The following is a 27,987-nucleotide window of genomic DNA, read 5'->3' as shown; positions in this document are numbered from 1 at the left end:
ATGAGGGCGCAGCCTAGCCGGAAGTTGTTCCAGCCGGAAGGCGTTTCCACGGACGCCTAAGAGGCCACCCGTGGCTGAGCTGGCAACGCTGACGGGCCCGGCTGGGCCGGTAAGTGAGGGGATGAAAAAAGCGGGGGGAGGCCGGGGCGGAGCCCAATGATCTGGCCCTCCCGGAGCCGCTTGCACGCCAAGCCCTGAGGTGTTCTCCTCAGAGCCCGGCTCTCTGCTCGCCGGCTTCTGGCCCCTCGCCCCCTTTTCCCTCAGCGCCGCCGACCCTGCCCTGTCATGCACTCGCGGCGGCACCGGACCTTCATCGTCTCCCTCCTGTTTCGTTTCCCTAAAGGATGAGGCCCCACTTTTAAGTGTCGGCCGTGTGACAGGGGCTTTGCCTCTGGTATCGCACCTAGTCGCCTCCTCGGTGAAGTTGTGTGTTTAAGTCACTTCAGTCATGTCCGACCCTTTGCGACCCCCACGGACTGTAGCCCACCAGGCTCCTCTGTCCATGGAATTCTCCAGGCAAGGATACTGAAGTGGGTTGCCCTGCCTTCCTCCAACGGTGAAGTTAGGAGGCTGCTTTTTTGCCCATTTCACAAGTGAAGAAACGGAGGGTGAAGCAGAAAGGTGATGTGATTTGCGCGAGGTCTTGTAACAAGGAAACGCCCAAACTGGGATTGAATACCCAGGTCTCATCCCAGAACTCAGCGGTCTTCCCAGTGCCCTGCGTCGCCTCTGTGAGCAGCGGCGGCAGCGAAGAATTTGTCATCTGCTTTTCCACCCCGCCTTCCCCCGCTGTCACTGCATAACATACACAGTTCTTCACACTGATGCCGCGAACGGGGGAACAGAAACAGGGCGAGGAGGTTATGGGAAGGCCAGCCTGGGGTGTAGGGTGGCTGATGCAATGACCAGCTAACAGCCTGGTTCTCAAGAGAGTTTCCCTGGTCTCCACCTGCATGCCCCGCCCTCCAATAGGTTGGTCATGAGGTTGAAGTGTTTCTGAGAAACTGGGTCGTTTATAAGAAACTCCTACAGGCAACTGGTAGAGGGTGGGGCAAAAAGGCAACCAGAAAGGGAGAGAGAAAAGAGTCTTTTTAGAAAAGGAAACTGAAAGAAAGAGAGCAAGACTATTTAAGAGCTGGAGCTGCGCTGGGCAGTCTCAGCTCCTGGGAGTGACCAGTGGCCACCTCTGCAGTAACTCCTGCCGCCCGGTACGTATTGCCATCTTTTGCTAGGTTTAGAGCTTATAGAGTATTGTTACCAGCTTTTTCCCAGAGTGTTGGAAATCCTGGCTTCGGGGATGGGGAGTAGTCTTAGGACCACGGAGTTGTGCGTTTCATTGCATCTATTGACCCAAAGCCCGGGTGACTCACAGCTTCTGTAAGGACTAGAGATTCTGGCTGAGCCACTGCCTGTTTGGAGTCATAGCTTGACTTTCAGCACTTTGATGTTGGCTGTCCTGCTCCAGTGTTCTTGCCTGGAGAATCCCAGGGACGGGGGAGCCTGGTGGGCTGCCATCTATGGGGTCGCACAGAGTCGGACACGATTGAAGCGACTTAGCAGCAGCAGTCCTGTTTCTCACTGATGAGGTCTCTTTAAGTAGTCCATCTCCATCCACAGTATCTCGCCTTGAACTCCTAAGTAGCTTATGCCTGGCTTAATGTAGATTAATGTCCTCTTTGCCTTTTAAGATAATGTTCATCTTATCATTTAGAGGGGAAAGTAAGCTTTCCTCTCAGTATTTAAAAGACAGGGGAGTTCCACCTCTTTCAAGGTTTGAAGCATTAAAGGACTCATTGCTGGAAAGAAATCATTTTCTTGTCCTCTGGAAACTTGACAGTCCAAGGCCATTGTCATCCACACTCAGGTGCCAGGGCGTGGTGGGTGATACCACACCTTGGTAACATTCCAGAAGGCCCCTGCTCCTCTGAGCTGCTCCAGGGCTGGCTGTCGTGCACGATGCCACCCTCCCCACAAACTGGAGAGTCAGTGTATTCTGATCTCATCTGTGAGATGACTTCACAGTGGCTCAAGGGATTGTCATGTTGTAGTTCTGTAATTCCTCTTTCCATTCCTCATCCCAAAACTGTCCCCGGTTTCTTCAGGGCCTCTTGTGCTCCTGGGGAACAGTGGAGCCTTTCAAAATGAGCTCAAGGTTCAACTTCCATAGAAAGAGGGAGGAAGAGTTTGTGATCCAGTCCTTTTCGTTTTCCCCTAAACTGTCCTACTCTGCTGTGGAGTCGGCAGTTCTGTTCTGCTCACTGCCAGCCCTTTTTCTAGAGGTCATAGGTTACCTCACAGATGGTAGCTTAGTCCCTTTGCTTTAGATTGTAGTATTTGTGAAATAGATGAGGCACTTTCCCTTAACAAAAACTCAGAGCCCTGTTTGCAGTTTACATGGTAAACACTGAGGACAATGGTCCTTAGCCTTTGGGTGTCTTGGGCCCCTTTGAGAAAGTAGCAAAACCTGGTTATTCTACTTCGAACCACATGCTGTGTGTAGGCAGACTGTTCACTTCGTTTCAGAGATTCTGAACTCTAGGTTAAAAACCTCTGAAGTTAAATTCTAAAAGTGATTTAACAAAGAAATGAAGGAGAAAGTTGACTAGATGGGAAGGAAAACCGAGAATATATGCCCATAAGTGGGCTAAATGGATGGATGCCTGAAATGAGGGCAACGGTAGTTCCATTCTCTTTGTCTCTGATCAGTCTTGAAGTTCCGTACTCATTCAAGAAGTTGCATCAGACACACACACACGAGATTTATAGCGTGGCTGATTCCCATGCAGTGAGTGTATGCCTCGTGATCCTGACAGCAGGGAGAATACACCTGCCGTTTCCTCAGTCAGGTTTCTGACTTAAATGGGATTCTGATATTTAAAGGTGCATGTTTTTTCCCCACAACAGGGATCCTAAATTCAGGCTCAGTTCATCTCACTGATGCTCTGCAGTTGTCTGCTCCATGGCAGGGCGGGGATTGGCCATCCGGGGCTCACTGAGTCATTCTACCTGGCACTTTCCCTAGGAATTTAGTAGGGTAATTTTAATCTATACTTGATTTTGGTCCTGCTCACTTGTGTCCTTTCATGCAGAACACCACATATTTGGAAGGACAGGGGGAAACCAAAGGGAATTCTAAAAAGAATGACCAGGATAGTGGACAGATGTTCACAATGATTGAGGAAGCCAGACATGGGGTAAAACTAAGGCTCTGTGCATGGTCGGGACATTTTAAGAGGCCTTCTGAAGTGCAGACTGGGGGAAATCTACCTTAAACTGGAATAAGTGCTTGCAGAGATATTATAAGAGGATATAAACCAGAGGGGGAAAAAGTGAACCAGTTGATTTATGAGATTTATTCAGTAACCTGCACTCATAAATCATCAGTTTGTTTGATAAGCTACTCTGTACCAGGTACTAGAAGCACATGAAAGAGTAAAACCCAGTGCTTGCATTCTCTGTGGGGTGGATTTTCATAAATTACCACATGCAGTGTGAGTGCTCTAATAACCTCACTAACAAGTCTCGGGGATCGCCAAGGACAGAGCAGCCAACTTGGCCCCTCAGGCGCAGGGGCCAGGAAAGGCTGCAGAGAGGAGCCAAGGTTTGAATTAGTGAGACAGCGGGCAGAGGAGGGCGGGAAGCACGCCAGGCAGGGGGAGCAGTAGAATTTGAGAGAGCACGACATGGTCGAGGGGTTTTGGCATCAGATCCTGGCTCAGCTGCTCTGGCATGGAGCCTCAGAGGGTGGTTCTCACTTGCCTGAGCCATCTGCCTCCGGTCGCTAATGCAGAGCAGATTCTGTGCCACCCAGGTTTGCAGCTTGGGAGAATTGGGGATCCTGTGTAAAGCATCGTGATGTTTGATCATTTGTGCCTTGAAGTCACTTTGATTGCTCTTTGATATGGGCCTGAGAGTTTCCCCTCTCCAGCGCTTGTCAGAAGGTTCTTCCACATTTCTTTCTTACAGGCCTCCCTTTCCCGGAATTTATTCCCGGAAAGGAAAGGAAAGAAACTGGCTGCTCTCCCACCCTGGTTTCAATATTATGGTTTCATTGACTTTAAAGATTGGTTTAAATATTACATATTTTTAAACAGATACTTAACAAATGGATGAGTAAAAATAAATCATCCCCTCAAATTTGTGTGTTTTGTTCATAGAGCTCCTAGAAAGAAATTTCTAGTGAGTAAAGAAACACAATCATCCTTCATTAAACCTCTACTCTGCAGCTGATGCTGTGCGAGGCTGTTTACTTACCTGTGTTATCCCACTTAATCCGTGACCAGCCCTGCAAGTCAGTGTCATTATTGTTATTCCCATTTCACAGTTGAGAGACTGAGGCTCATGACAGTTAAGTACATAGGATAATGTTAGAGAGTGTAGGCTCTAGGGTCAAACTGCCTGAGTTTGTGTCCCATCTCGACTACCTACTTACTGTGTTGTCTTGAGCAAGTGTTTTAGCCTCTCAGTTTGCTCGTCTACACAACAGAGACAGATCTGTCCCATAGGATTGCTGTAGGCGTCAGTGAATTGATATGTATCGGTGTTACATAAGGTGCTTGCAAGGGCTTCCCTTGTGGCTCAGCTGGTAAAGAATCCGCCTGCTATGCAGGAGACCTGGGTTCCATTCCTGGGTTGGAAAGATCCCTTGGAGAAGGGAAAGGCTGCAGTATTAAGGCTACCCACCGCAGTATTCTGGCTTGGAGAATTCCATGGACTGTATAGTCCATGGTGTCACAAAGAGTTGGACACGGCTGAGTGACTTTCAACTTCACTTCTCACTAGAAGAACACCAGACACAGGACTTCAGTTCTGGAAGTTAGCTGCTCTGGCATAGCCTTGTTGTCACTGGCATCCTCCTTGTTCAAGGTGTATCAGCAGGTTTCAGATGGGGCTGTGACTCAGCCAACCTCTGAAGTCCTGACATGTAACACTTGCAGTGGGCTTGTTCCTTGCTTTACAGCCTGTAAAATGCCACCATGTCACTTTTTTCTCATTTCTCCTCATAACAGCCCTTGAGGTAAGTGATAGACATTCCCTAGGGTTCTGCTTTATAGATGAGGAAGCTGACACTCAGAAAAGGGAAGTAACCTACCAAGAGGGGCTGATCCTGGCCTGCCTCAGCCCCAGGGCGACCTCAGGTAGCCTGCCCTTGCCCCACCTCCAAGGTTAGCAATAAATAATGACTAATAGGAGGCCCAAGGATATCTTCATCAAAGGTTCGCAGTTAATTGAGGCAGCCTGTGGAGTGAACAGGCTGTATATGGTTCTTGCCTCACTTGCAAACCAGAAGGGATAAGGCCCTGCCTCCTCCCAGGCTCCCTTTCTCCTGAGAACAGGACAGCTGGCCAGCAAAGGAAGCTGTTCAGCAAATGAAGCTGTTTGTTCAGTAATATGTTGGTTATGACTGCATAGGCCTAGGAATTCATCCCCTAGAGCAATTAAGATAAAGAGTAATTGCCGTTTACCAAGTGTTTCTAGCCATGGCGGACTTAGGTTTACTAAAGCACTTTGGCATCTGCTCCCTGAGCAAACATGAGTCCTTCCTATGGACACGAGGTGTGAGGCACACGGACACCTCAGCACATGCTCACTTGTCCTTGGTTGGGAGGGGTCTTTCTTGGCGCTCCCTAAGCCTACAAATCACAGCAGTTCTTTTCAACCCCACCATTAACATTTGTTCTTCCTCGCTTTCTCCTGCTTCCTGGCTCCATATTTCTGTTTATATTTTTATTAATGTTATATTATCTATGCCCTTTACCACAATTCATCTCCAACCTTTTTGGAAAGAAGAACCAGGTCACGGTAAAGGGAAAACAGCTTGCCGTGGTTTGTTCATCTCTTTCTGTCCCTCTTCTCTGCCCACAGTCTTGTCTGGACCACCGAGCAAATCTGCCAGCACCCCAGCCAGCTGTGAACATCTTCCCGGAAGATGGCAGACATGCCCAATGGCGAGCAGGGCTGTGGGTCCCCCCTGGAGCTGTTCCACAGCATCGCTGCTCAGGGGGAACTCGTAAGGGGCCTCAAAGCCAGAAACGCAGCCAAGGTAGGTCATTTTGCCAGTCCTCCACACGTGTCCCAGCCAGTCTGTAGGACAGTCACCTGTCTCTGTTCTCTCATCACCTGAGGCATTTTGGCTCTCGTGCTAAATGTCTTTTCTCCTTACTCGCCATCAATGCCTATGGTCTGAAGGGAAGCCGCTGGGAAGCACAGCCACTGTCCACCCTTGCTCTCCACGTGTCCTGCTCGCGGAAGCAACCGCTTTCAATCTGTTAGCCAATTCTTTTGATATGCAACGCCCACATCTCTTAGAATCACTCATCATTTTGCTCCTTATGGATGTTCAGGTTTGGGGCTTCCACTGTGGAAGACAAGGCATTAGCTGTCTCATAGCACTTCCCACCCCCCAGTCCCCGTGTAAACCCCAATGACAGCTAACCCCCCCCCCCTGAGAACAGCACGCATGCTTCTCCTTTCCTGCCCGACTTCTGTTTTTTTCCAGGGTTGTTTTAATTGCTCCTTGCTTGGTTTGTCTTTGTTTTGGCCATGCCTTGCTCCCCGTGGAATCTCAGTTCCTCCACCAGGGACTGAACCCAGACCATGGCAGTGAAAACCCAGAATCCTAACCATGAGGCCATCTGGGACCTCTCCTGCTTAGCTTTCTGTGTACTGACGCTCATGGACCTCCAGGCGCTCCCCCAGTTGGGTGAATCCCCTCTCGAGCCACAGCAGGCTGCCGATCAGGTCCGTCCTCCCAAGCACTCTCTCCCAGGATGCCCTGCCTGCTTCTGTCCCGGTGGTGACCCGCCTCCCACATGGCCCATCTCAGGACCCACCCTCTCTGTCCATGCAAGCCTTCCACGCACTCTCTCTTTGGGGTCCCTGTTCCTGACCCCGCGTCTCATTCCTCTCTAGTTTATTTTGGCAGAGCAAATCCTCCAGAGGTTTCTGCAAAATTTAGTGCTAAGGAAGTGTTTTTTGAGCTCTTGCCTGGTCTGCAAGCATTTTACTTCATATTTGGCTGATAGCTAGGCTCGGTAGAGAATTCTCAGGAGGACGTGACTTCCCTCGGAATTCTGAAGCCGTTGCTGCATCCTCCCAGCTCCCAGGGCTGCTATGGAGAAGCCGGTGCCACTCTTTTGTCCCCTCTCCTGGGTGTTCAGGACCTCTCTAGCTCTGAAACACCCTGTGTTGTGTGCTCAGGACTCCTTTCAAACTAGAAATACATGCCCTATAATTCTCAGAAATTTATCATATTTCTTTGATTTATTCTGGGTTGGTTTTTTAATTTTCCTGTTTGTTTGTATTTTCTTTTTAGTTCAAAGACTGTATCCTCCAAATTTCTTAGTTTTTGATTTATTTTCCTTTTATTTTTATTTTTTTCTTTTAGGTATGTTTCCTCAACCTCTAACCCTGCTGTTGTTTTTCACTCATTCTGTCACTTTCGATTTCCAAGAGCTCATTTGTTCTCCAAAGGTTCTTTCCTCGAGGCTCTCTGTTCTTATTTCACAGGTACACTGGCCTTCTGCCTCTGCCCTCGTGGTGACAGCCTTCCCTGTGCTCTCTCCCCACGTTATGCGCCCGATCTCCTCCAGCGTAGCTTTTTGTTCTTTCTGCCTTTTGTGGTAGACTCCACTGTCAGGCGTTTGGTGACACAGCTGCCTTGGAGGGCGCGCTCGGAGCAGGGAGGAGCTTAGGATGTAGCCTTCCCCTCCCTGGGCGGCGCCCACAGAACTCCTTTGCCTCAGGAGGTCTCCAGTGCTTTGGAGCTGCTCCTTGCGGCCAGTCGAGTCCCCAGAGAGGGCTCCTCCGGTTGGCTCTCCAGAGGTCGCGGTGTGGCCGCCCGCGTTGCGAGCTGAGTGGGGCTGAGGAGCTGACCGTGCAGCCCCTCGCTGAAGCCCCTGTTTGCAGTGTGCTGCCCTCGCCGGTCCCCCTCACTGTGCAGGGCACTTCCGCGTGGACGCTCGGCTCTCCTTGCCGAGACACTAAACCTCTGGACGGGGTGTGCCGGCTGTGGGCGGGGCACGCGGAGAGACCTCCTCAGCTGCTGCTCAGACTTCCAGCTAGTGCTCCTGATCTTGGAGCCCACTCTTAGCTCACGTGTGTTAGGATCTAGGGCCGCCGGTGCCTGAGCCTCTCCGGGATCGCAAGCAGCGCGAGTCCAGCCGCCGCCCCAGCTCCCGCGCGGTCTCAGCCTCTGCTGCTCTGCTGTGCTCACACAGGCTGCGCGCGCCTCCGCGCTCCAGCGGCTGGGGCCTGTCGCTGCCGTCCTCTTGTGCTTCCTTGTCCTCGCGGGCTGTGCCTTTTTTAAAGACCTCTCTGTCGTTGCTGCGTTGGGTTTCAGAAGCATAACTCAGTCAGTCTGCAGCTATAACCAGCCCTTCCTTTCACTCTGGGTCACCCAGCTTCTTCAGCTCCGCAGCGTCCTCATCCATCACTTCCAACCCCTGTTGTCGTCTTTTCAAAAATCTCTTTCTAAGTTCTCACCAGATGGGGTCAACCATCTCACACGCGTTTCAGTAGTTTGCTTTGACTCTTGGGACCCTAAGTAATCCATTACTTTTTAAAAGAAATAAATAGTGATGTCCAAAAAAGGAGTTGATTATTCACAGAAAGAGGTTTACACAGCAGATAGGGCTCAATAGATAAGGCTGAATTGTTTTGTTTTGTTTTTTAATCTATAAACCTACAATAAATAAAGAACTCATGTTGATCATTTACTCTATAAACCCATTTTGGGAACCTAACAGTGATATTTTTGTCACATAACATTAAATTTGAATAAAGTTCATGAATGCTTTTAGTTAGTAGTTCTTAGTGATCCTAGTCACATTCAGCACTTTAGCAAACAAACAATGCTTGATGCAGTTTAGAGTGAGTCTTCCGAGCATAGTCTTTGACTAATGCTACGTCAGATGGCATTCAACAAAGGACAGCAGAGGTTACATGATGAAACCAGAGTTAAGTGAAGTAAATTTGTACCAGTGTATTATGCTAGAAGCACCTGATGTTTTAGAAATTCACTTTAGGCGAAATAGATGAGCCACTCAGGCACGGCTGGTCCAGCAAGGGTGCCTTGGGCTCTTCCTCCGCAGTCTCTGCGCCATTGAGGTCATCGTCTTCAGTGTTCTTTCTGCTCCGTGTACCGAGAGAACGCCCATGGCTTTCAGAAGTAGCAGCTCAGTAGAGGTTCTCCTGGAGGACAGGTCAGAATCTGGCGCTCTAACAGGAAGGCAGTTTGAGCAGGATTCGAGAGATGACACTGGGTCATGAGGCTGAAGATAGGGAACAGAGCCTTTTTTGTTTTCCTTTCAGTTTAAATAAACTTTTAAAATTAGAATACACCATTTGTTCAGAGAAATATGGAGATCACAGACAGGCAGCTCACTGAGTTTTCACAAGATGACCAAACCTGTGTAACCAGCATTCCAATGGAGACACAGCCCAGAAACCATCTCAGGCCCCTCTGCTCCTTGCCTCTTCCCTCCTGAGAGAGGCGTCTCCCTCCCTCTCCTTCCACGGAGAATTCCTGTGCAAGAACTGTATATAATCACCCATAGTGTATATAGAGTCTTCCGTGTCTGGCTTTTTTCAGAACATCAACTTTTAAATTCTGTTTCAGCGTCCAGGTCCGTGTTAGATTGGGAACAGGAAAACAGACAAGGGAGGCTGCTTGTCTCTTCGGTCCCCTTCCAGATGACAGGCAGTCCTTGAGTTGGGACTCTGGTCAGATGTTTGACTCTCACGGAGCCACCTAGTTGGAAGCCAGGTTAGGCCAGATAGAGTGTGAACTGCCACACCACTGGTGACCAAAGGTGGTGAGGACAGGGCACTAGGGGGCAGGGTACTTCCTGCTCAGGTAATAGCTCACAGAGTAATAGGGCGTGCTCTAAAAGCCTCTGCTCTGCTACAGCGCTCAGCCTGGGCAGCGCTGAACGAGGGAGGGGAACATGCCCACCTGCCTGCCTAAGGTGGGCCAGCACCCAGCCTCTGGCATGAGCTATATCCATGGGCTACTAATTGCACACTCAGACTCATTTAAATGACAAATTCCAGATGGCTTCAGTTTGAAACACAAACCTGCATCTGAAGTCACCCCACAGTAACAGCCTTCTGTGGCCCCGGGGTACCCGATGGAAGGGCTCTCTGAAGGCAGTCTGGGACTGCGAGCATTGTTCCTCCACTGGGAAGCCCAGCGTATAGCACGTTATATCTAAAGTTTAAATGGAACTGTTTGTATTTCCCTTGGCAAGCAAATTGGACTGTGTATATTCTTTGTTTGCGATCAGATCCAGCAAGGCCAGTTATGGGAGTGGAGCTTTAGGGCACAGCGCGACCAATCTGCTTAATCAGGTTTGCTCTTTTAAATGCCAGGCTTCCAGGGACAGCTAGTGTGGGCTCCTGCAAGAGGAAATCTTTAATAGGTTTCCAGCGGACCCACAGATACACTTTATGTTTGTCTGTTTGTTTATCGTATACTCATTTTAAAACAGTAAATATGCAAACGGTTTGGACAGCTGGATAAGACTCCAAAATGCTGTGGTATAACTGTTTCCCAGTGAATCCCCCCTTATTTTCTGAAAGTCTGTATTTTTTTCCTTGCCCTTATCTGTGAAGTTCCAATGTAGAGCTCACTATAATTGATTAATGGAGCATGTCACATATATTCACTGGCATCAGTGAAGTTTAAGTAATATTTAGCCATTTACTCTGTCATAAACAAATTGTGCAAATTGTGTCGCTACACATAGCCTGTAGTGTTTGTGGTAGGAACCCATAACACTGGACCCCCAGATAAAAATAAAATACGTTCAGGCCCACAACTTGCTGTGTATGCATGGGCAAGCTCCTTCACATCTCTGAGTCTCAGACTCTTCAGCCGGAAAAGGCCAGTGACAACACTGCCATCCTTGTAGGATTGTTGTAAGAGTAAGTGGGAGAGCGTTTAGCACACCGCCTGCCACCCAGTAGCAGTAACATTCAGCAAACGCTAGTGTTTGTTAATATTTTCCACCTTTACCCTTAATTCCTGTGTACAGGATGAAATTGATTCTGCAGTGAAGATGTTGTTATCCTTAAAAACGAGCTACAAAGCTGCCACAGGGGAGGATTACAAGGGGGACCATCCTCCAGGGGACCCGGCGCCTGAGAGTGGTGAGGGCCTAGATGCCACCGGCGCAGATGAGGACTTTGTGGACCCCTGGACGGTACAGACAAGCAGTGCCAAAGGCATTGACTACGACAAGCTCATTGGTACGTTCATGGGAAAAACCTCAACTTTTAGAAGTGATGTTATTGATGTTTTCTAATTTGAATTAATCATAAATCCAGTCAAACTTCAGTGCCAAGGGAAAAAAGATCCTTAAATCTTTTGGTGGTCCATTATATTCCCAGAGGTTTGTTTTTAATTAACAATATAAAATATGTTTTGAAATAATAATCTATAGTAGACAGCTTAATGGGCTTCCCTCGTGGCTCAGATGGTGAAGGATCCACCTGCCAACGCAGGAGATCTGGGTTCAATCCCTGGATGGGGATGGAGAAGGGAATGGCTACCCACGCCAGCATTCTTGCCTAGAGAATCCCATAGACTGAGGAGCCTGGTGAGCCACAGTCCACGGAGTCACAAAGAGCTGGACATGACTGAGCGACCAAGCACAGCACACACAGCTCAGTGTTAGCTTTTTCCTTTTCTTGAGCGATTCAGAACTCAGGGAAGGTCCATTGCAGCGAGTATTTTCACAGTGGTTTAAACTCTTTCACTGAGTGGGTACAGTTCAGGCATGGATTGCATAAGAAGGAAGCCTTCTCACAGGTGGCATGTCCTCACTGCCCAGCTCAGCTCTGGAGGGCTTCCTGCTCAGGAGCATCCTTACCCTGAGGTCATTGGTGGTGTCTAAGAAGAAACAGAGCTAAAGCTTTCTCATCTGAGTCTAAGCCATTTTCCATGATTTATGCCTAGACCATCAGGGAGAGAAAACTCGCTGGAAGACAAACTTTAATTTGGTTATAGGCTCTAAAATGATGGTTGTGAGCATATATAAATTATACTGCAATAAGTAATAAGCAGCTGTGTGTAGGAGGTGAGGCAAGGGGGCCTGGGCGGGTTATCTAGAGTTCCTCACTAGGCTGCATTCTGGATCTGTCCCATCAGAATCCAGTCCCAGACCAGAGAGTCTTTAGCCCTGCATTTATTTTCTGTTCTGTTGGCGGTGACCTCTGCTCTGGACTGATGGAAGGGACTAGAGCCAGTAGCCCAAAGAGGCCTGGTTCTGCTGAGACAGTGCGTGATCATAAGTCTTTCCCTCTCGTCTCTGCAACGTCCCCAAGCCTCCCACCACCTAAGTTCAGCATCTCTTCTTTTCTTCCAGTTCGATTCGGAAGCAGTAAAATTGACAAGGAGCTGGTAAACCGAATAGAGAGAGCCACGGGCCAGAGACCACACCGCTTCCTGCGCAGGGGAATCTTCTTCTCACACAGGTCAGGGGCTTCTCACTGCAGGACCTTCCCCCATCCTCTTGTCTTAGAGAAGGAAGCTATCGAGGGCCCTGAGCCCTCGAACCGCCGGGCCCTCGGGGGACCTGGCTGCCAGTTGGCAGAAAGCCAGTCCCGCCTCCTGTCCTGCCAATGACTGGCTGTGGGATCACACCTGTCCCTTCACCTCTGGCCCTTAGTTTATTCATTTGTAAACTGCCCATCTCGCAAGGTGGAGGTCAAGTACACACCAGATGAGACTCATGCCAGATTTTATGCTATAAACCATAGCATGTCACAAAAGAGATTAATGTGACCAGATCCAGCATTTCCCGTGAGATAAGCAGGAGGCTTCCTGAAGTTACACACATCTTCCTCCTATTGTACTGGCCTGCTCATAAATCATGTCCAGAGAGAAACTAGTAGAGCAAACAGGACACAGAGTATCCCTACCTGAGACCATAAATTCCATGCAGATCACATCAGAGAACGGGCAGGTTCGGAGCCAGCTCCTGGCTCTCCTGCCCCACGTACCGCCTCTGGTTGGGTTCGAGGGATCTTGGAGCTTATAGTCCGAGGCAGGGTTGTTCTGTTCTGCCCACACCAGGGTTACAGAGAGCACACACAGGACAGAACTCAGCACTCTGCCAAACGTTTGATTTTATTTTTCTGATTTGAAGGATAATAGCTTTACAATGTTTTGTTGGTTTCAGTGGCACTAGTGCTAAAGAACCTGCCTGCCATTGCAGGAGATATAAGAGACACGAGTTCAGTTTCTGGGTTGGGAAGATCCCCTGGAGGAGGAAATGGCAACCCACTCCAGTATTCTTATCTGGAGAATCCCGTGGATGGAGCCAGGCAGGCTGCAGTCCTTGGGGTCACAAAGAGTTGGACTTGACTGAAGCGGCTTAGCATGCCTTACAACACTGTGAATCAGCCACAAGTATGCATATGTCCCCTCCCTCCTGACTGTCCCTCCCGTCCCACCCCTCTGGGTCATCACAGAGCACCAGGTTGAGCTCCCTGCGCTACACAGCACACCCAACACTTTAAATTCTACATGGGGAGGCCCCCACTCAGCCCTCTTTCTGGGCAGAATACAATCACAGTTTTTTCCTTAATTGAGATTTAATTCACATGACAGAATTCACCTTTGCAAAGGACATAGTTCAGTGGGGTGTTTTGGTCTCTTCCAAGGTTGTGCAAACATCACCATGACTGGTTCCTTACATTTTCATCGCCCCAAACAGTAGCCCTCTACTCATTAGCAGTTGCTCCCTATTCCTCCCACCACCCCACCCCATCCTACCCGCACCCCTGGCCACCAGTAATCATCTTTCCATGTCTGTGGATTTGCCTGGGATACAGCATGTGCCAGTGCTTCATTGTTTTTTATGCCTGAACGCTATTGAGTGGATGTACGCCCATTTGACGGCTGACGGGCATTTGGGGGGTCTTCCCTTTGGGGTTAGCACTAGTGCTGCTCTGAGTGTTTGTGTACAGGGTCTGATTTCTCTTGAGTGTGTACTCGGGAGTGGAGTTGCTGGGTCCTAAGGTAACCTTAACATTTGTTTGGAATTGCCAAAGTGTTCTCCACAGCAACTGTACCATTTTGCATTCCCACCAGCAAAGTGCAAACAAGGATTCCAGTTTCTCCACATCCTTGCTAATATTTGTTGTTATTTTCCAGTTTGTGTTTTTCTGTAACCATGCTAGTTTTTTATTTTGGTTTTGATTTGTATTTCCATAATGACTAATGATCATGAGCATCGTTTCATGTGCTCACTGGCTATTTTTATATATTCTTTAGAGACATGTCTCTGCTGATCCTTTACCAACTTTTTAATTGGGTTATTTACCTTTTTATTGGATTATAATAGTTCTTTATATACTCTGGATATTAGTTTCTTATCAAATACTTGATTTGCAAATATCAGCTCTTTATTTATAGTATCCTTAGAAGCATTTAGAAGCTTTAATTTTGATGAACTCCAGTTTGGTTTGGTTTGGTTTCGGTTGCTTGGTGTCATATCTAAGAAACCATTGCCTGATTCAAGGTCGTGAACGTATCCAGGTGTGTTTTCTTCTAAGAGTGGTATTTTTTTAGCTCTTACACTTGGGTCACTGATCCATGTTGAGTTAATTTTTGTATGTGTATGAGGGAGGATCCAGCTTCCTTCTTTCTCATGTGAATATCCAGTTGTCCCAGCCCCACTTTTTGGAAATTGTTGTTGAATTTTCTTGACACCCTTGTTGAAAATCAATTGAAAATATATTTAAGGATTTATTAAATATACAGTCCTGATGACTGTAGCTTTGTAGTGAATTTTGACACTGGAAAATGTGAGTCCTCCAACTTCGTTCTCAAGATTATTTTGGCTGTTAGAATTTAGAATGTTTGGATTTTAGAATCAGCTTGCTAATTTCTGTACAAAGACAGCAGCCAGGTGTTGACAGAGACTGCGCTGCACGTGTCGGTCCGTCTAGAGATCTGCACCCTAGGGTGGCATCTAAGGTGGAACACTAAGGCCTCCAGTCTGTGCGCAGAGAGCAGCTTTCCCCGCATCACTTTGGCTTCTTCATGCAGTGTTTTCTAGTTTCCAGTGTCCAAGCCTCGCACTGCTTTTGTTAGGGTTATTCCTTAGGTTTTGTTCTTTCCAGTGCTCTTGAAAAGAGTCTTTTCTGAATTTCCCTTCTGGACGTTTCACTGCTGTTTCTGAAGGGGAAGTGTGCCCCTGCGTGTCTCCTCTAGCTCAGCCTCACTGCAGCTCTGCTTCAGTGCTGACACCAGAGAGGTAGGGTTTTCACACATCAGGGGGTTGGTTTTTCACCCATTGGGGGTTCTGCAGCATAAGTTGGGTCTCTTACAGTCTAAACCAATTCTGACACCATCGACCTGCAGATGGTGTCCAGTCCAGTCCCACACGACTGCCCCCCAACCCCCTACTTCAGACACAAATCAGAGTCTAGGTTCTTACCTGTGCCTTAAATCCGACAACTGATCTGGAATTAATTTGCTTAAGCAAGGGAAACATTTTACTCACTAGATGGCCAGTTTATTGTAAAGAGTGTAAGTCTGGAGCAGCCAGATTGGAAGAGGCATGTGGAGGCGCTCAGAACTCCCCGCCCCCCGGGCACCACGCCCCTGTGTCTCCTTGTGCTCACCAACCCAGAAACTCTTTGACACTGTCTGGGTTTCTACAGAGCCTTCATTACAGAGATTATATTTATCACTGGCCATTGGTGGTTAAACTCAATGTCCATCCCCTCTTCCCTCCCCAGAAAGAGGGGCAGGGGTTGGGAGCTGAAAGTTGCAACCCTGTAATCAGAGTTGGTTCCACGGCAACCAGCCCCCTTCCTTAGGGTATCCAGGGACTTTCCCAAAGTCACTTAAATAACATAAACTTTGATGTAGTTGAAAGGGGAACTTTTTAACACTCTATTGTTCTTATCACTTAGGAAATTCCCACAATGGTTTAAGGAACTCTGTGCCTGATATAGGATAAAACAAAGACAAAATATATGATATTTCTTATTATCAACCACAATATTGCTCTATTGTATAGAAATACAACTGATTTTTGTTTGATCCTACATCCTGCAACTTTGCTAAGTTCATTTATTCTTATTTTAAAAAATTCAAAAATATAAATTTAAAGATTTAATTGTATAAGGGATATTGGTCTGTAGTTTTCTTTTGATGTTTTTGCTTTGGGTATCAAAATAATACTGGCTTTATAGAATGTGTTGAGAAGTATTCTCTCTTTCATTTTTTGGAAGTTTGTGAAGGATTGTTGTTAGTTCTCTTGAAAATTTGATAGAATCCTCTAGTGAAGCCATCTGACCTTAGGCTTTTCTCTTTGAGACTTTTTTTATTACTAGTTCAGTTTCTTTGCTTGTTCTAGATCTGTTCAGATTTTCTGTTTCTTTTTGAGTCAATTTTGGTGGATTGTTTCTCTAGGAATTTTGTCTGGTTCATCAAAGTCATCTCACACACTGGCATGCACTCCATATTATTCACTTATAATCCTTTTTATTCTTGTAAGTTGTTTGTTGTTCAGTCACTAAATCCACTCTTTGCAACCCCATGGACTGCAGTGCACCAGGCTCCCCTGTCCTTCACCATGTCCCTGAATTTGCTCCGACTCATGTCCATTAAGTCAATGATTCCATCCAACCATCTCATCCTCTGTTGCCCCCTTCTCCTCCTGCCCTCAGTCTTTCCCAGCATCAGGGTCTTTCCCAGTGAGTTGGCACTTCACATCAGGTGGCCAAAGTTCACCATCAGTCCTTCCAATGAATGTTCAGGGTTGACTTTTTTAAGATTGACTGGTTTGATCTCCTAACTCTCCAGAGGACTCTCCAGAGGACTCTCCAGAGTCTTCTCCAGCACCACAGTTTGCAAGCATCAGTTTTTCCACACTCAGCCTTCTTTTTGGTCCAACTCTCACATCTGTACATGACTACTGGAAAATCCATAGCTTTGACCATTCAGACCTTTGTCAGCAAAGTGATGTCTCTGCTTTTTAATACACTATGTAGGTTTGTCATATTTTTTCTTCCAAGGAGCATCTTTTAATTTCATGGCTGCAGTCACTGTCCTCAGTTATTTTGGAGTCCAAGAAAATAAAATCTGTCACTAATTCCATTTTTTTCTCCATCTATTTGCCATGAAGTGATGGGACCAGATGCCATGATCTTCGTTTTTTGAATGTTGAGTTTTAAGCCAGCTTTTTCACTCTTCTCCTTAGGGACTTGATGAGATCTGCTGTGCACTGTCGGGTGGCAGCACCAGGCAGGTGACTAGACTCCCTTGGAGCTGAGGGGTCCCTGCTGGGATCTGCCTTCACAAAACTGCGCTCGGTGAGGGGGCCTAGTCAGTGCCCTGCCCTCGGGATGGCACCTCGAGTGTTCAGAGACTTCCTGCAAAACCATCTACAGCAGCTTGCGTGACAGCCGCACTCTTTTTTTCTTCCATAATCCAATAAATGTTTGATTTCTTATTTGTAAGAACCAAAAAAGGACTCTTTTTCTTCCAAACTCAGCCATTTTCATCTTTCCTTATTTCAGAAGCAGTGTGTCACCATCAAATCAAAGCTAAGTACAAAATCCAGAAGCCCTAATCCTGTCAGCCCACAGATAAGCACTGCTAACCCCTGGTCAGGAGTAGAAGTCATTTTCAGAATACTCTTGTCTGGGTTCTCCTACCCAGGCCTCTGGGAAAGGGAGCCAGTCCTCTTTTATTTGACACACTTTAACGCTACAGACTCCAAATGCCACCCCAGACCCACTGGATCAGAGGCTGGGAAGGTAGGGCATGGGCAGGTGCGATGTAGAGACGGCCGGCCAGGTGACTGGCTCGCCGCCAGGCAGGAGGCCCTTCGTGTGCTCTGGGCGCCGGCTCCAGTGCTCGTGTGGTGCCCGATAACTCCCCAGATGGGGACCCCTGGTCCTGGTGTGGCCGAGGGAGCCTGAAGCAGACCTCCAGCTGGGGACATCCCCGCCATCTCCCACTGAGTTCAGACTGTAGGGAAGCCCTGTGATTGCCCCCTCCTGAGCCAGCAGAATTGGGGCTGCATGGTTCTCAACAAGGACTGGGTGGTGTCGGCCTGGTGTCACTCCTAGGAAAGATGTGAAGCAGACAGTACATCAACATCGAAATCTGGAAGAATTCCGAAAGAGGCCCAGTGGCTGCCCAGCCATATCCAACCTTTAAACGCGTTGTTCCCAACCTTCACGGCTTATGCTTTCACAGCAGGCACAGGAGGAACCGTTCGGAAGCAGCTTCCTGTGGGCCTTAAACAGCAGCAACAGCAAGGATAACAAGCTCTAGTGACTGGACTGTCTTGTCTCGTTTTCATTCCCACTTGAGCATTCACAGCCTGACTCTTTTCTCAGAACACCTCACTGTTGTCTTGTCCCCTCTGTCCTTTAGAGACATGCATCAGATTCTGGATGCCTATGAAAACAAGAAGCCATTCTATCTCTACACGGGCAGAGGCCCCTCTTCCGAAGCCATGCATGTGGGTCACCTCATCCCATTCATCTTCACCAAGTAAGTATTGCAGCGTGGGACTGTGCTCACCCGTGTCAGTGAGTTTTGAAACATGGAGAGAACAAACCAGCAATATATCTGCCAATTATAGGCAATAAATGTATTATTAGTATTATTATTTTGCCCCCCCCCCCCAAAAAAAACAAGGAAAAGAAATGTTAATCACAAACTTTGTGTAGAGCTGAGGAGACAGTACCAGATCACATCTGCCTGATCAGCCAAGGCCTCGGGGAGCTGGTGCCCTTGTGGCTTCTCCCCACCCTGTCCCTAGGGTCACTTTAGCAGGATTGGGTGGTGGGGAGAGCACTGCTGTGGAGTCAGCGGACCTGTGTCCTCCTGTCCCTGTCCAGGTGACCGTAATAGAGTTACCTCTCTAGACCTTAGTTTCCACTTCTGCCAGAGGAAGTGACAGCACCCCCCTCCTGCCGTCCCTGTAAGACTTCAGAGTAGAGTGCAGAGCGGCCAGCTCGGAGCTGACATGCATCGTCTCCAGGCTAATAATTGGTGGTAGCCTGCAATGCGGGAGACCTGGGTTCGATCCCTGGGTCAGAAAGATCCCCTGGAGGAGGAAATGGCAACCACTCCAGTGTTCTTGCCTGGAGAATCCCATGGACAGAGGAGCCTGGCGGGCTGCAGTCCATGGGGTCCCAGAGAGTCGGACAGGACTGAGGGACTGAGCACACACATGGCACAGCCCTTGTTGACGGGGCCTTCCACAGAGGCAGGTTCAGTGTGTTCCTGTTTACAGGAGCCAAGCTCACAGTGTGGTCAGAGGGTGAGATTTCCTGGGCAGGGGAGTTTTGACATACACTGTTAGTAGGAGCTGTGGTTTCAGAGGTGCAGCAGAGAAATAAGGTGTGGGCCTCCCTCCCCCGTGTCTCCCAGGTGGCTGCAGGATGTGTTCAACGTGCCCTTGGTCATCCAGATGACCGATGACGAGAAGTACCTGTGGAAGGACCTGACCCTGGATCAGGCCTATGGCTACGCCGTGGAGAACGCCAAGGACATCATCGCCTGCGGCTTTGACATCAACAAGACGTTCATCTTCTCTGACCTTGACTACATGGGGTAAGGACAGAATGCCTGGCCACCTTTTAAATGAGTGAACACAGGCTGTAGACAGGCCGTCGCGGCCAGGCCTGCTTCAGAAACATCCTGAGGTCTGGAAAGTGTTTTCTTACTTTATTGAATGTTATGGTCTGGTTTCCTGGTTTATTGACAGCTAAGACTTCCATCCTCAGCTTGTGGAGGGGTAGCGATGGCCAGAGGCCGGAGCAGCTCACAGAGACAAACCCTCCTTCCGGGGCCCATCAGTTTCTACCCAGATACTCTGTCCGGCCGCGAGTTGCCAATCCCCTTGAATGATGAGAAGGTTAATCTGCCTTTAACTCACCACTGGCTCTCTCTAGCCATGGTTTCCCCACATCCGCAGACTCAACCAGCCAAGCCCTGCAGTACTGAAAAGTACCATGTGTAAGTGGACCCGTGTTGTTCCAGGGTCAGCAGTGATCTCCCACGACAAAGCACACAGTCCGTCCCAACAGACAGACTGCCCTGGAGCCCCCAAACGTGAAGCCCTGCATGCTCAGCCCGCAGTCCTGGCAGAGCTGACACCCTCTCGTGAGCCCCTGAGCCTGCATCGGCCGTGCTCCGCTCCGAGCTGACTTCCTTCCACAGGCAGGGGTGTGTCCGCCTCGCCTGCCACCGGCCTCTCTGCCCACAGGGGGCGTCAGAGCACCTTCCTCCCCAGCTGACCCGGCCCGCATGTGGCCGTGCTGTCTGCTGCTTTGCCCTCAGCCACCACCCTCCAGTTCTGGGTTTGACTCTGACCTTCTTCACAGGATGAGCCCGGGCTTCTACAAGAACGTGGTGAAGATCCAGAAGCACGTCACCTTCAACCAAGTGAAAGGCATTTTCGGCTTCACTGACAGCGACTGCATTGGTAAGTCGCCACTGCCCACAGCGCCCGCTGGGCCCTCAGAAAGGAGCCAAGTGCAAAGGAGGGGTGGGCGTGCCTGGTGCCTGCGCGGGGCTGCACTGTCTCTGGGGTGGCAGCGTTTGCAGTTTGTCTCTTTAAAAAAGTGGGTTTTCCCTGAATGTAAAGTGATGCATTTGGCCCCTTTTCTGGGCCACGTGGAGTATCCCCTCAGGTCACACTCTGTCCCTCTCCTGCCTCGTCTGTTTTGAGGTTTAAAAGGAAAAGGAGGCTGTTGATGACTTTGACCCTCCACCTGTCCTTGGGAACCCGTCGGTGTGGAGGCCTTGGCAGGGCCCAGATTGCAGGAGGGCTGCTCTGTGGCTGGAACTAGCCGTCTTTGTCTCCCTGGGCCTCACTCCCCATCTCCGGGAGGAGCCACCCTGCCCACCTGCCTGCCCTGCTTTTCTGCCAGGCTCAGTGCCCAGCAGACAGGCCTCTGTGTATGCATGGACCTCCCTTTTCCGTGTTTCTGCACCCCTTTCAGATGCAGTGACCATCTCTTCTTTCAGACCCTCAGCTCCTTGAGCTAAGAGTCAGTCCTGAGACTACCGGCTGGATCTCCTGACCCTTCCCTTTATTTTAGGTGTCCAGCCCCTGGCCCACTAGCTGCCAGCGTGGAGCTCCCAGGATGTACCTGCGGGCGCCTGTACCAGGCGTGCCTCACTGTTGGGGGGCACATTCTGGGGCCCAGCTGGGGGGCCTGTCAGAAGAGAAACGTCACAGAGGCCCTGCTGGGAGGCTTTTCACAGGAGCAGAACCCTTTGATGCCTCAGTCAGATTCATTCCTGACACTTGGGGCATAAATCCTTTGCTTTTGAAATGGTTTGGGGGAGGTTTGTTTGTACTTTTTTCTACTTTGAAACGGTGTTTTAATCCTGGGAATCCAGGCAGCAAATGGGGAGACATCTCTGAAGCTGCCCCGAGCCAGTGCAGAGACAGGGCTGTAGCAAGAAGCCACACATTCTGTACTGCTAAGACCCAGGTGTGAGTCCAGGCTCGGCCTCTCAGAGCTGCGCCCTAGCTCTGGGAACCCAGCGATGATCCGGGCTGGTGTCCACATACATAAAATGGGGACGCGGTGACACTTCCTCTGTAGAGTCACGGGGTGTAGACAGGAGGTCCCGAGCCCAGGATGCTCAGTGCTGTAAAGGAGACAGTGGTGCCCACGGAGCTGCTGCGTGGACCCCCAGAGACAGGCAGGAGCCCAGAAACAAGCGGTGTCTTTCCCCAGAGAGGAGAAAAGAGCTGCCAGGAACGAGCGTCACAAAGACAGGACTCCAGGCTGGACCCACCCCAGGCCATCCCGGAAACTCCCCGGCCTGGCCTGCCTCCACGTGTCAAGGGTCACACCAGGATCCATGCCCTTTGACCCCAGAATTCTGCTTCCGCAGGTCTGAGCAAATATAATAGCAGTGTTAACAGCAGCAGCATCCAAAATATTAAGAAGGTTTACGTCCCAAAATGTCATAATTTATAATAATTGAAACTGGGGAACAACCTGGACACCGAGTGGCTAGAGAATGGCTGAGGTACAGGATAGAGCGTGGGTAAGTGTCACAAAGTGGAAGCTGTGAAGAACAGACCAGAGGAGAAGCTCCCTGAAATGGAGGGGAAATGGATGAAAAAGACACAAACTGGGACTGCAGATTTTTCTTCTAGCAATCCTTCTCTGTAGGTTTCAGATTTTCTTTAACGAGTGTTACTTTTCCAGGGGGGAGAAAAGCCCGTTTTTGTCCATCCCTTCTACAGTTCCAGACAGGAACCAGTCTTGGGTATAGAAATGTTTTGTCCTTCCTCCCAGGGAAGATCAGTTTTCCTGCCATCCAGGCCGCTCCCTCCTTCAGCAACTCATTCCCTCAGATCTTCCGAGACCGGACGGATGTCCAGTGCCTCATCCCATGCGCCATCGACCAGGTTAGGAGGCAGAGCCGGGGTTCCATCAGCCTGGATGTTAGCAGGGGTCTTCACCCGCTTCAGGGGTGGGAAGGAGGGTCTGACGGTGGTGCTGGGCAGAGTTACTCAGGAGGTGCCCAGCAGCTGATGGCAGCCCTCGTCTCCCCTGCCCCTCCCTCCCCACAGGACCCGTACTTCAGGATGACCAGGGACGTGGCCCCAAGGATTGGCTACCCCAAGCCAGCCCTCTTGCACTCGACCTTCTTCCCTGCCCTGCAGGGGGCCCAGACCAAGATGAGCGCCAGCGACCCCAACTCCTCCATCTTCCTCACGGACACAGCCAAGCAGATCAAGACCAAGGTGAGCACGGCCCAGGCCTCGGGGAGACTCATGCACTAACTACCGCTCTGTCCTTTGGCCACCACGGGCACCCTGAATTCCAGGGTCCAGGCAGCCTGCCCCGTTCCCAGATACGAAGTGAATGTGTTTGTGTCTTTTCATGTAGGCAAAACTTGGGATTATTTTTTTTTTCTTTTGTTTCTTCTCTGATTTCCTCATCAACACTGTTCTGAAAACAAAATTATGGCAATTTTCTTCAGTTACAGCTAAACAATAGAAAAAATTTAGTGCACTGATGAGCACCAGTTGTATTCCAGGAACTGGACCATGCACTCTCTGTATGTTTTGGTTTTTATTCTCACTGGTGTATCCCTTTAAGATGAGAAGGATGAGGCCCAGCGAGGATGACCAGCTCGATCCAGTTTCCCCCAGAAACCAAAGGTGCCCTCCTAGCCCATGCACCATGTTCCCGCACCAGGGTATGGGGGCTGGTTTTCTCCAGAGTGTTCCCGCTGAGACTCAGTATTGACAAGTGTCCTTCCACAGGCCAGTCAGGTCCTGGCCAGGAGTGCTGCTCCCAACCCACATGCAGCAGGAGCTCAGTAAATATTTTTCAAGTCACTAGAGAAACGAGAAATGGAAATTCTTTTGAGCTTCCCTACTTTTCAGGCCTGCACTTCCGTTCCTTGATTCTGAGCTGCCCGTGTGTGTACAGGCCCCTCGCTGTTGCACACTGTGGACATTTTCATTGGAACTGTGTGTGTGTTTGCGGTCTGGAAGATTACTACGACAAGAGTGACCGAAACTACATTTGGGGCGTGTAATGCAACCATGAGTCAGTCCAGGCCCCTGCCCCTCCTGGAAAGTCCCGCTTTCTGGTTGTCAATGGGGAGCCCTTAGTATCAGAACAGTCCTCTAGGAAGTGGCAGCTGCCAGCTTTCCCAGCCTCAGTTGGAGGCTGGTGTAAACAGGTCTTTTTCTTTCTCTTTCACTTCTGGCTAAAAATTCTAGCGCCTGGAATGCAGAAGAGGGGGAGAGACACTCCTGTTCCCTCCTGCAGAGAAGTCGTTTCCATTCATTTTTTGGGAAGTTGTTATAAAAGAAGTCCTTCATGGCTCTGAGACACTTTTCACTCAGGGACCAGCAGGGACCCAAGGCTCAGGAACCACCCTGGCTGCCGAGGTCACAAGCACCTTGGGGGACAGGACAGAGTCAGGCCAGGCCCTTGTTCCCAATCCCTAAGCCCCGCTTCAACTCCAGAAGCAGAATCTTCAGCCCAGAGAGGGGGCATCTGCTCCAGCCCCCTCCCAAGAATTAAGAGTAGAGTGCTAGGAACACTGGCCTGACTGTGGTCACCTGCCACACGCTCACCTGTGTGAGCTCACGGAGTCCTCAGACCCTCCTGGACGCTGCATCCATTGCCTGGGCAAGGAGATAGGCCCAGAGCGTCTGGCAGCTTCTCTGCGTTCACACAGCCGGGTCACAGAGGGCCAGCCGTAACCCAGGTTGGCCCGCAGCCTGGAGTCAGGGCTGTGCCGCTCACCTGCTGTTGGTAGGGACCACAGTCATCAGGTACCACTGTCCAGCGGGAGCCACTCTACAGAACTGCAGACTAGAGGCAAGGCTCACATGAGATCACATGTGCAAGTGGTTACTGCCTGTAGAGTGTGGCCCAGATTTGAGATTTCAGTCCCGACATGGATCACTAAACAGCTGCCTAGTAGCAGGGGCCTTGTCAGAGCTTCCAGGGTTTCTCAGAGCCGCTTAGCGTCCCCACCAGAAAGGCCTTGCCCGCCAGCCTCTGCCCCCACATTCTTCTGGGCGATCCAGTTAAGAATCTGCCCGGAGTCCTTCTGGGGGTTTACCAGACATCTCCTTGAGACCACTGACTCTGCACACTCTTCTCCCCGCGGGAAAATACGTTTGTACATGGAAGGTTTCTCAGACACTCGCTAAAAGAACATTGGAGGAACGTTGTCTCCACTTTGGGGCTTTTCTTCTCTCTGCTCTTGACCCTGACTTCTCTACAGTTATCTTCAGTCCTGCAGGCCATTTTGTTAGTTTCTGAACCTGTCTGTCTTCAGCTTCTGGAAGTGCCTGTTCAGGTGGGCACTACCCGCAGGCCCTGTCCACCTCCCGCTCCACCCAGGCCCCACACAGGCTCTGCCTCCCCGGGGCTGTCACTGGGCCTCCTGTCCTCGTCCCCAGGGAGGGGCGGGTGGCTGTGTCTGTCCTTTAGGTGAGCCTGTGGACAGCTGAGGACATTTGCCCAAGCATCTGCGCGGGCAGTGTCATGGTTCTTCCGATTGTGTTCTGTCTCTGTGGGTCGGGGGAGGGGGTCAGAGCTCACCCGCCCTCTGGAGCCCCTTTCTCTGCAGTGAGCCCCGCAGTGGCCAGTCCCCAGGCTCCACAGGAAGGGGCGGTTTGCAGGCTCCCCTCACCACACAGGGCGGCCGCCTGGCGAGCATCCGTGTGCCCTCTCCTGGTGCAGGTCAACAAGCACGCCTTCTCCGGAGGCAGGGACACCATTGAGGAGCACCGGCAGCTTGGGGGCAACTGTGACGTGGACGTGTCCTTCATGTACCTGACCTTCTTCCTGGAGGATGATGACAGACTAGAGCAGATCAGGAAGGTAAGGCAGGGCTGTGCCCTTGCGGGCCCTGGAAGGCCCGGCGGCCAACGTTCCTGGGGCCTGGGTCTACGGGGCCGGCGCTCAGCTGAGACGAGATCAGAGCTGAGTAGGTTGGTCGTGTTCATGACCACGTGCCTGGAAACCTCGTGAACGGATGGTTCCCAAAAGAGAAAATACAAACTAGTAGTAGCCACACTGTAAGATTTAATCCTACTAGTCATCAGAGAAGTAGAAGTTAAAGGAGACCCCATCAGTGCTGACACAGTCCCCGAACCTTATCAGCGGGTTTGTGTTGTATTTACAGTGATTATAATTCCGGGACTCAGTAAGCCCGAGAGCCTGGGGACCATTCATAGCCTCTGCCTCAGAATTTCCAGTCCTTGGCATCTTTTCCAAGAAGCTAATCCTGAATAAGAAAGAGCTCTGTATGCAGATATGTTGAAATGGTGTTGGCAAAAAGTTCAGAACAGACTGCACAGCAGAGGAAGCCTTAACTAAGAATTGTCAGGAGGGATTCTCAGGCAGGTGTGAGGCTTTAATCACGCAGGAGGATTGGCCGATGCTAGTGGCAGAAGGACCCCAAATTGGCCGTGCAGCGAGATCCACCAAGTCTAAATACACTGCAGAGAAATCTGACAGAAAACATGCCAGGATGTTAGTGGTGGGCTCAACCTCTGGGCCCTGAATTTGCAGGGGATTTTTTTTTCCTTTCCTTTGCTGCTTTTTGTCACCTTTGGGTACTTTGTTAAGTTTGTTCAACAAGTACATGTTACTATCACAATCAGAAAATGAAAACAAACTCAGCAAAGATTTTAGAGACGCCAGTAGGGTTGAAGGGCAGAGCCACAGGTTCAGGTCTTGGACTCCCCTGACCTGGCGGGCAGGTGGGGTGCCCAGCCCTGCTGTTAACCCTCATGTGTCAGCTGAGTCACAGCTGCCCACAGAGCCCGGAGGCGTTTCCAGAAAAGGGTGGTTTAAGGGCCTTGTGTTTCCGTGTGCCCAGCGTGCCAGGCTCCGCATGGGTGCTGTCGAGGGAGGGAGGTGCCCGGGCGTGCACAGCCGCCTCATGTGGCCTGTCTCCTCCCGCTCAGGACTACACGAGCGGGGCCATGCTTACCGGCGAGCTCAAGAAGGAGCTCATCGAAGTCCTGCAGCCCTTGATTGCCGAACACCAGGCCCGGCGCAAGGAGGTCACCGATGAGATCGTGAAAGAGTTCATGACCCCGCGGAAGTTGTCCTACGACTTTCAGTAATGCTCACGTCCTCTATGCTCACTCAGAGACGTAATTTACCCATAATCCCAGCCTAGTCGAATCAGCACCCCCTAGGCTCTATCAGATGGTAACTGCTGGCCTGGGTCTGTAAGTCCTGTGTTTGTCTCAGTGCTGCTTCTTCCCTTGACTGTCATTCTGGCCCATGTGGGTGAGTGGGTGCCGGGTAATATCGTGCGGTCACACAGACAAGTGCAGCTGGAGTTCCTCCCACAAAGCAGCCCCTTGGGCTGGATGTCCACCGACCAGCCTGTTCTGGTCCACAGGACGACTCCCTGTTTGAAAGCATCCTGTGTCCAAACACATTCTTCCACTTGCTTTATAAAAGAATATAGTCTGTTTATACATACCTGGAATCAACATGGTGTTGCCATAAAACTTTTTTTTTTAAGTGCTTTGAAACATTAACGTAAGGAGGCTTAATGGGCACAAGAGGCATTTCAGCCCGTGCACCCCTCCCACCTTATTGAAGAGGAAGTGCTGGCCAAAGGCTTTGCTAAACTTTAAATTCCAAGATCTCACAGCTTAAAAGCTGCCTTTAACGTTTCTGAGTATTGGCCTGAGTTGGCCAATTTTTACTAAATTGAGTCTTTGTGGGTGAAACTTCCAGTTTACTTACTAAACTCCAGGCCATGCATGTACTGTACTCCAGAAGTGACGCGCCTTTCCCTGAGCGAACTAATACTCTATCCACTGAGTAATCCTAGACACTCCATCCGGGAACCAATGGCTGCTCCGTTCTGACCGAGCCGGATGCTGAGGCCGGTCTGTTGCCTTTGCAGATCCTTTTGTTTTGACACCTGACTGTTGTGGAGGTCTGTCTGCACAGACCAGGCCCTGCCTGTGTCCCCAGACGGGCGGACGTAGCTGGGTAGTGCCAGCAGCCCTTGAGGCCTCGGCCGTGTGTCCGTGGGAGGCCTGCTTGACGGAGCACCCTGTGTAGTTGGGAAACGCTGAGACCTATCTCAAGGAAAGCCCTCGGTCCGAGTATCTGTCCTTTCTGGAGGCACAGGGTCCATTCCTGGGCACCCTACTCTGGTCTCTCTCATGACAATAAACTTCCTTTGGTCCCACCTGTGTCGCTGTGCTATCTGGGGTTTGAGGAGCGAGCAGGGGCCTCACTCCAGCCCAGGGCCGTGCCATGGATGCCCTTGAGCCCGCAGAGGTCCCCCTGGCATGCATGCAGGCTGGGATCACAGCCCTGGTAGCCACCACGGCACGGAGGTATGGCTCCGGGAATGAGCCGGACATGGCCCTTCCGCCTTCCTAGCCCTCAGCCCTGCGTGGTGCTGGCTCCCACACTCACTGGATGTTCCCGACAGCCAGTGGAGAACGCAGACAGATGTCC

General features: G+C 50.2%; 1 protein-coding gene across 3 annotated transcripts; it reads left to right on the top strand.

Moving 5' to 3' along the window:
- WARS1 (tryptophanyl-tRNA synthetase 1) lies at positions 1 to 27,690 on the top strand. 3 transcript variants are annotated; one of them, XM_068991146.1, is made up of 12 exons: positions 1 to 109; positions 5,866 to 6,043; positions 11,037 to 11,250; positions 12,369 to 12,477; positions 18,407 to 18,526; positions 19,412 to 19,594; positions 20,368 to 20,468; positions 22,306 to 22,418; positions 22,584 to 22,757; positions 25,228 to 25,368; positions 26,460 to 26,617; positions 27,422 to 27,690. In XM_068991146.1, the coding sequence occupies exons 2-12, from the start codon at positions 5,930 to 5,932 to the stop codon at positions 27,441 to 27,443; spliced, it is 1,449 nt and encodes a 482-aa protein (XP_068847247.1). In that variant the 5' UTR covers positions 1 to 109; positions 5,866 to 5,929; the 3' UTR covers positions 27,444 to 27,690. The 3 variants fall into 3 exon arrangements, with proteins under 3 accessions (XP_068847247.1, XP_068847249.1, XP_068847248.1); XM_068991147.1 differs by lacking the exon at positions 1 to 109 and adding an exon at positions 1,116 to 1,208; XM_068991148.1 differs by having other exon boundaries at positions 26,460 to 27,690.
- Positions 27,691 to 27,987: the final 297 nt, after the last annotated feature.

Source organism: Capricornis sumatraensis, chromosome 19 (assembly GCF_032405125.1).
Source record: "Capricornis sumatraensis isolate serow.1 chromosome 19, serow.2, whole genome shotgun sequence".
Classification (NCBI taxonomy): domain Eukaryota; kingdom Metazoa; phylum Chordata; class Mammalia; order Artiodactyla; family Bovidae; genus Capricornis; species Capricornis sumatraensis.
The sequence above is the reverse complement of the archived record's forward strand: the minus strand, read 5'-3'. Positions and strand labels throughout refer to the sequence as shown.

Coding starts and splice junctions, on each gene's coding strand:
- WARS1 (XM_068991146.1), top strand. CDS start 5,930: ATGGCAGACATGCCCAATGGCGAGCAGGGCTGTGGGTCCCCCCTGGAG. Junction 6,044..11,036: donor AAGCCAGAAACGCAGCCAAG/GTAGGTCATTTT, acceptor TCCTGTGTACAG/GATGAAATTGATTCTGCAGT. Junction 26,618..27,421: donor AAGTTGTCCTACGACTTTCA/GTAATGCTCACG, acceptor TTGCCTTTGCAG/ATCCTTTTGTTTTGACACCT.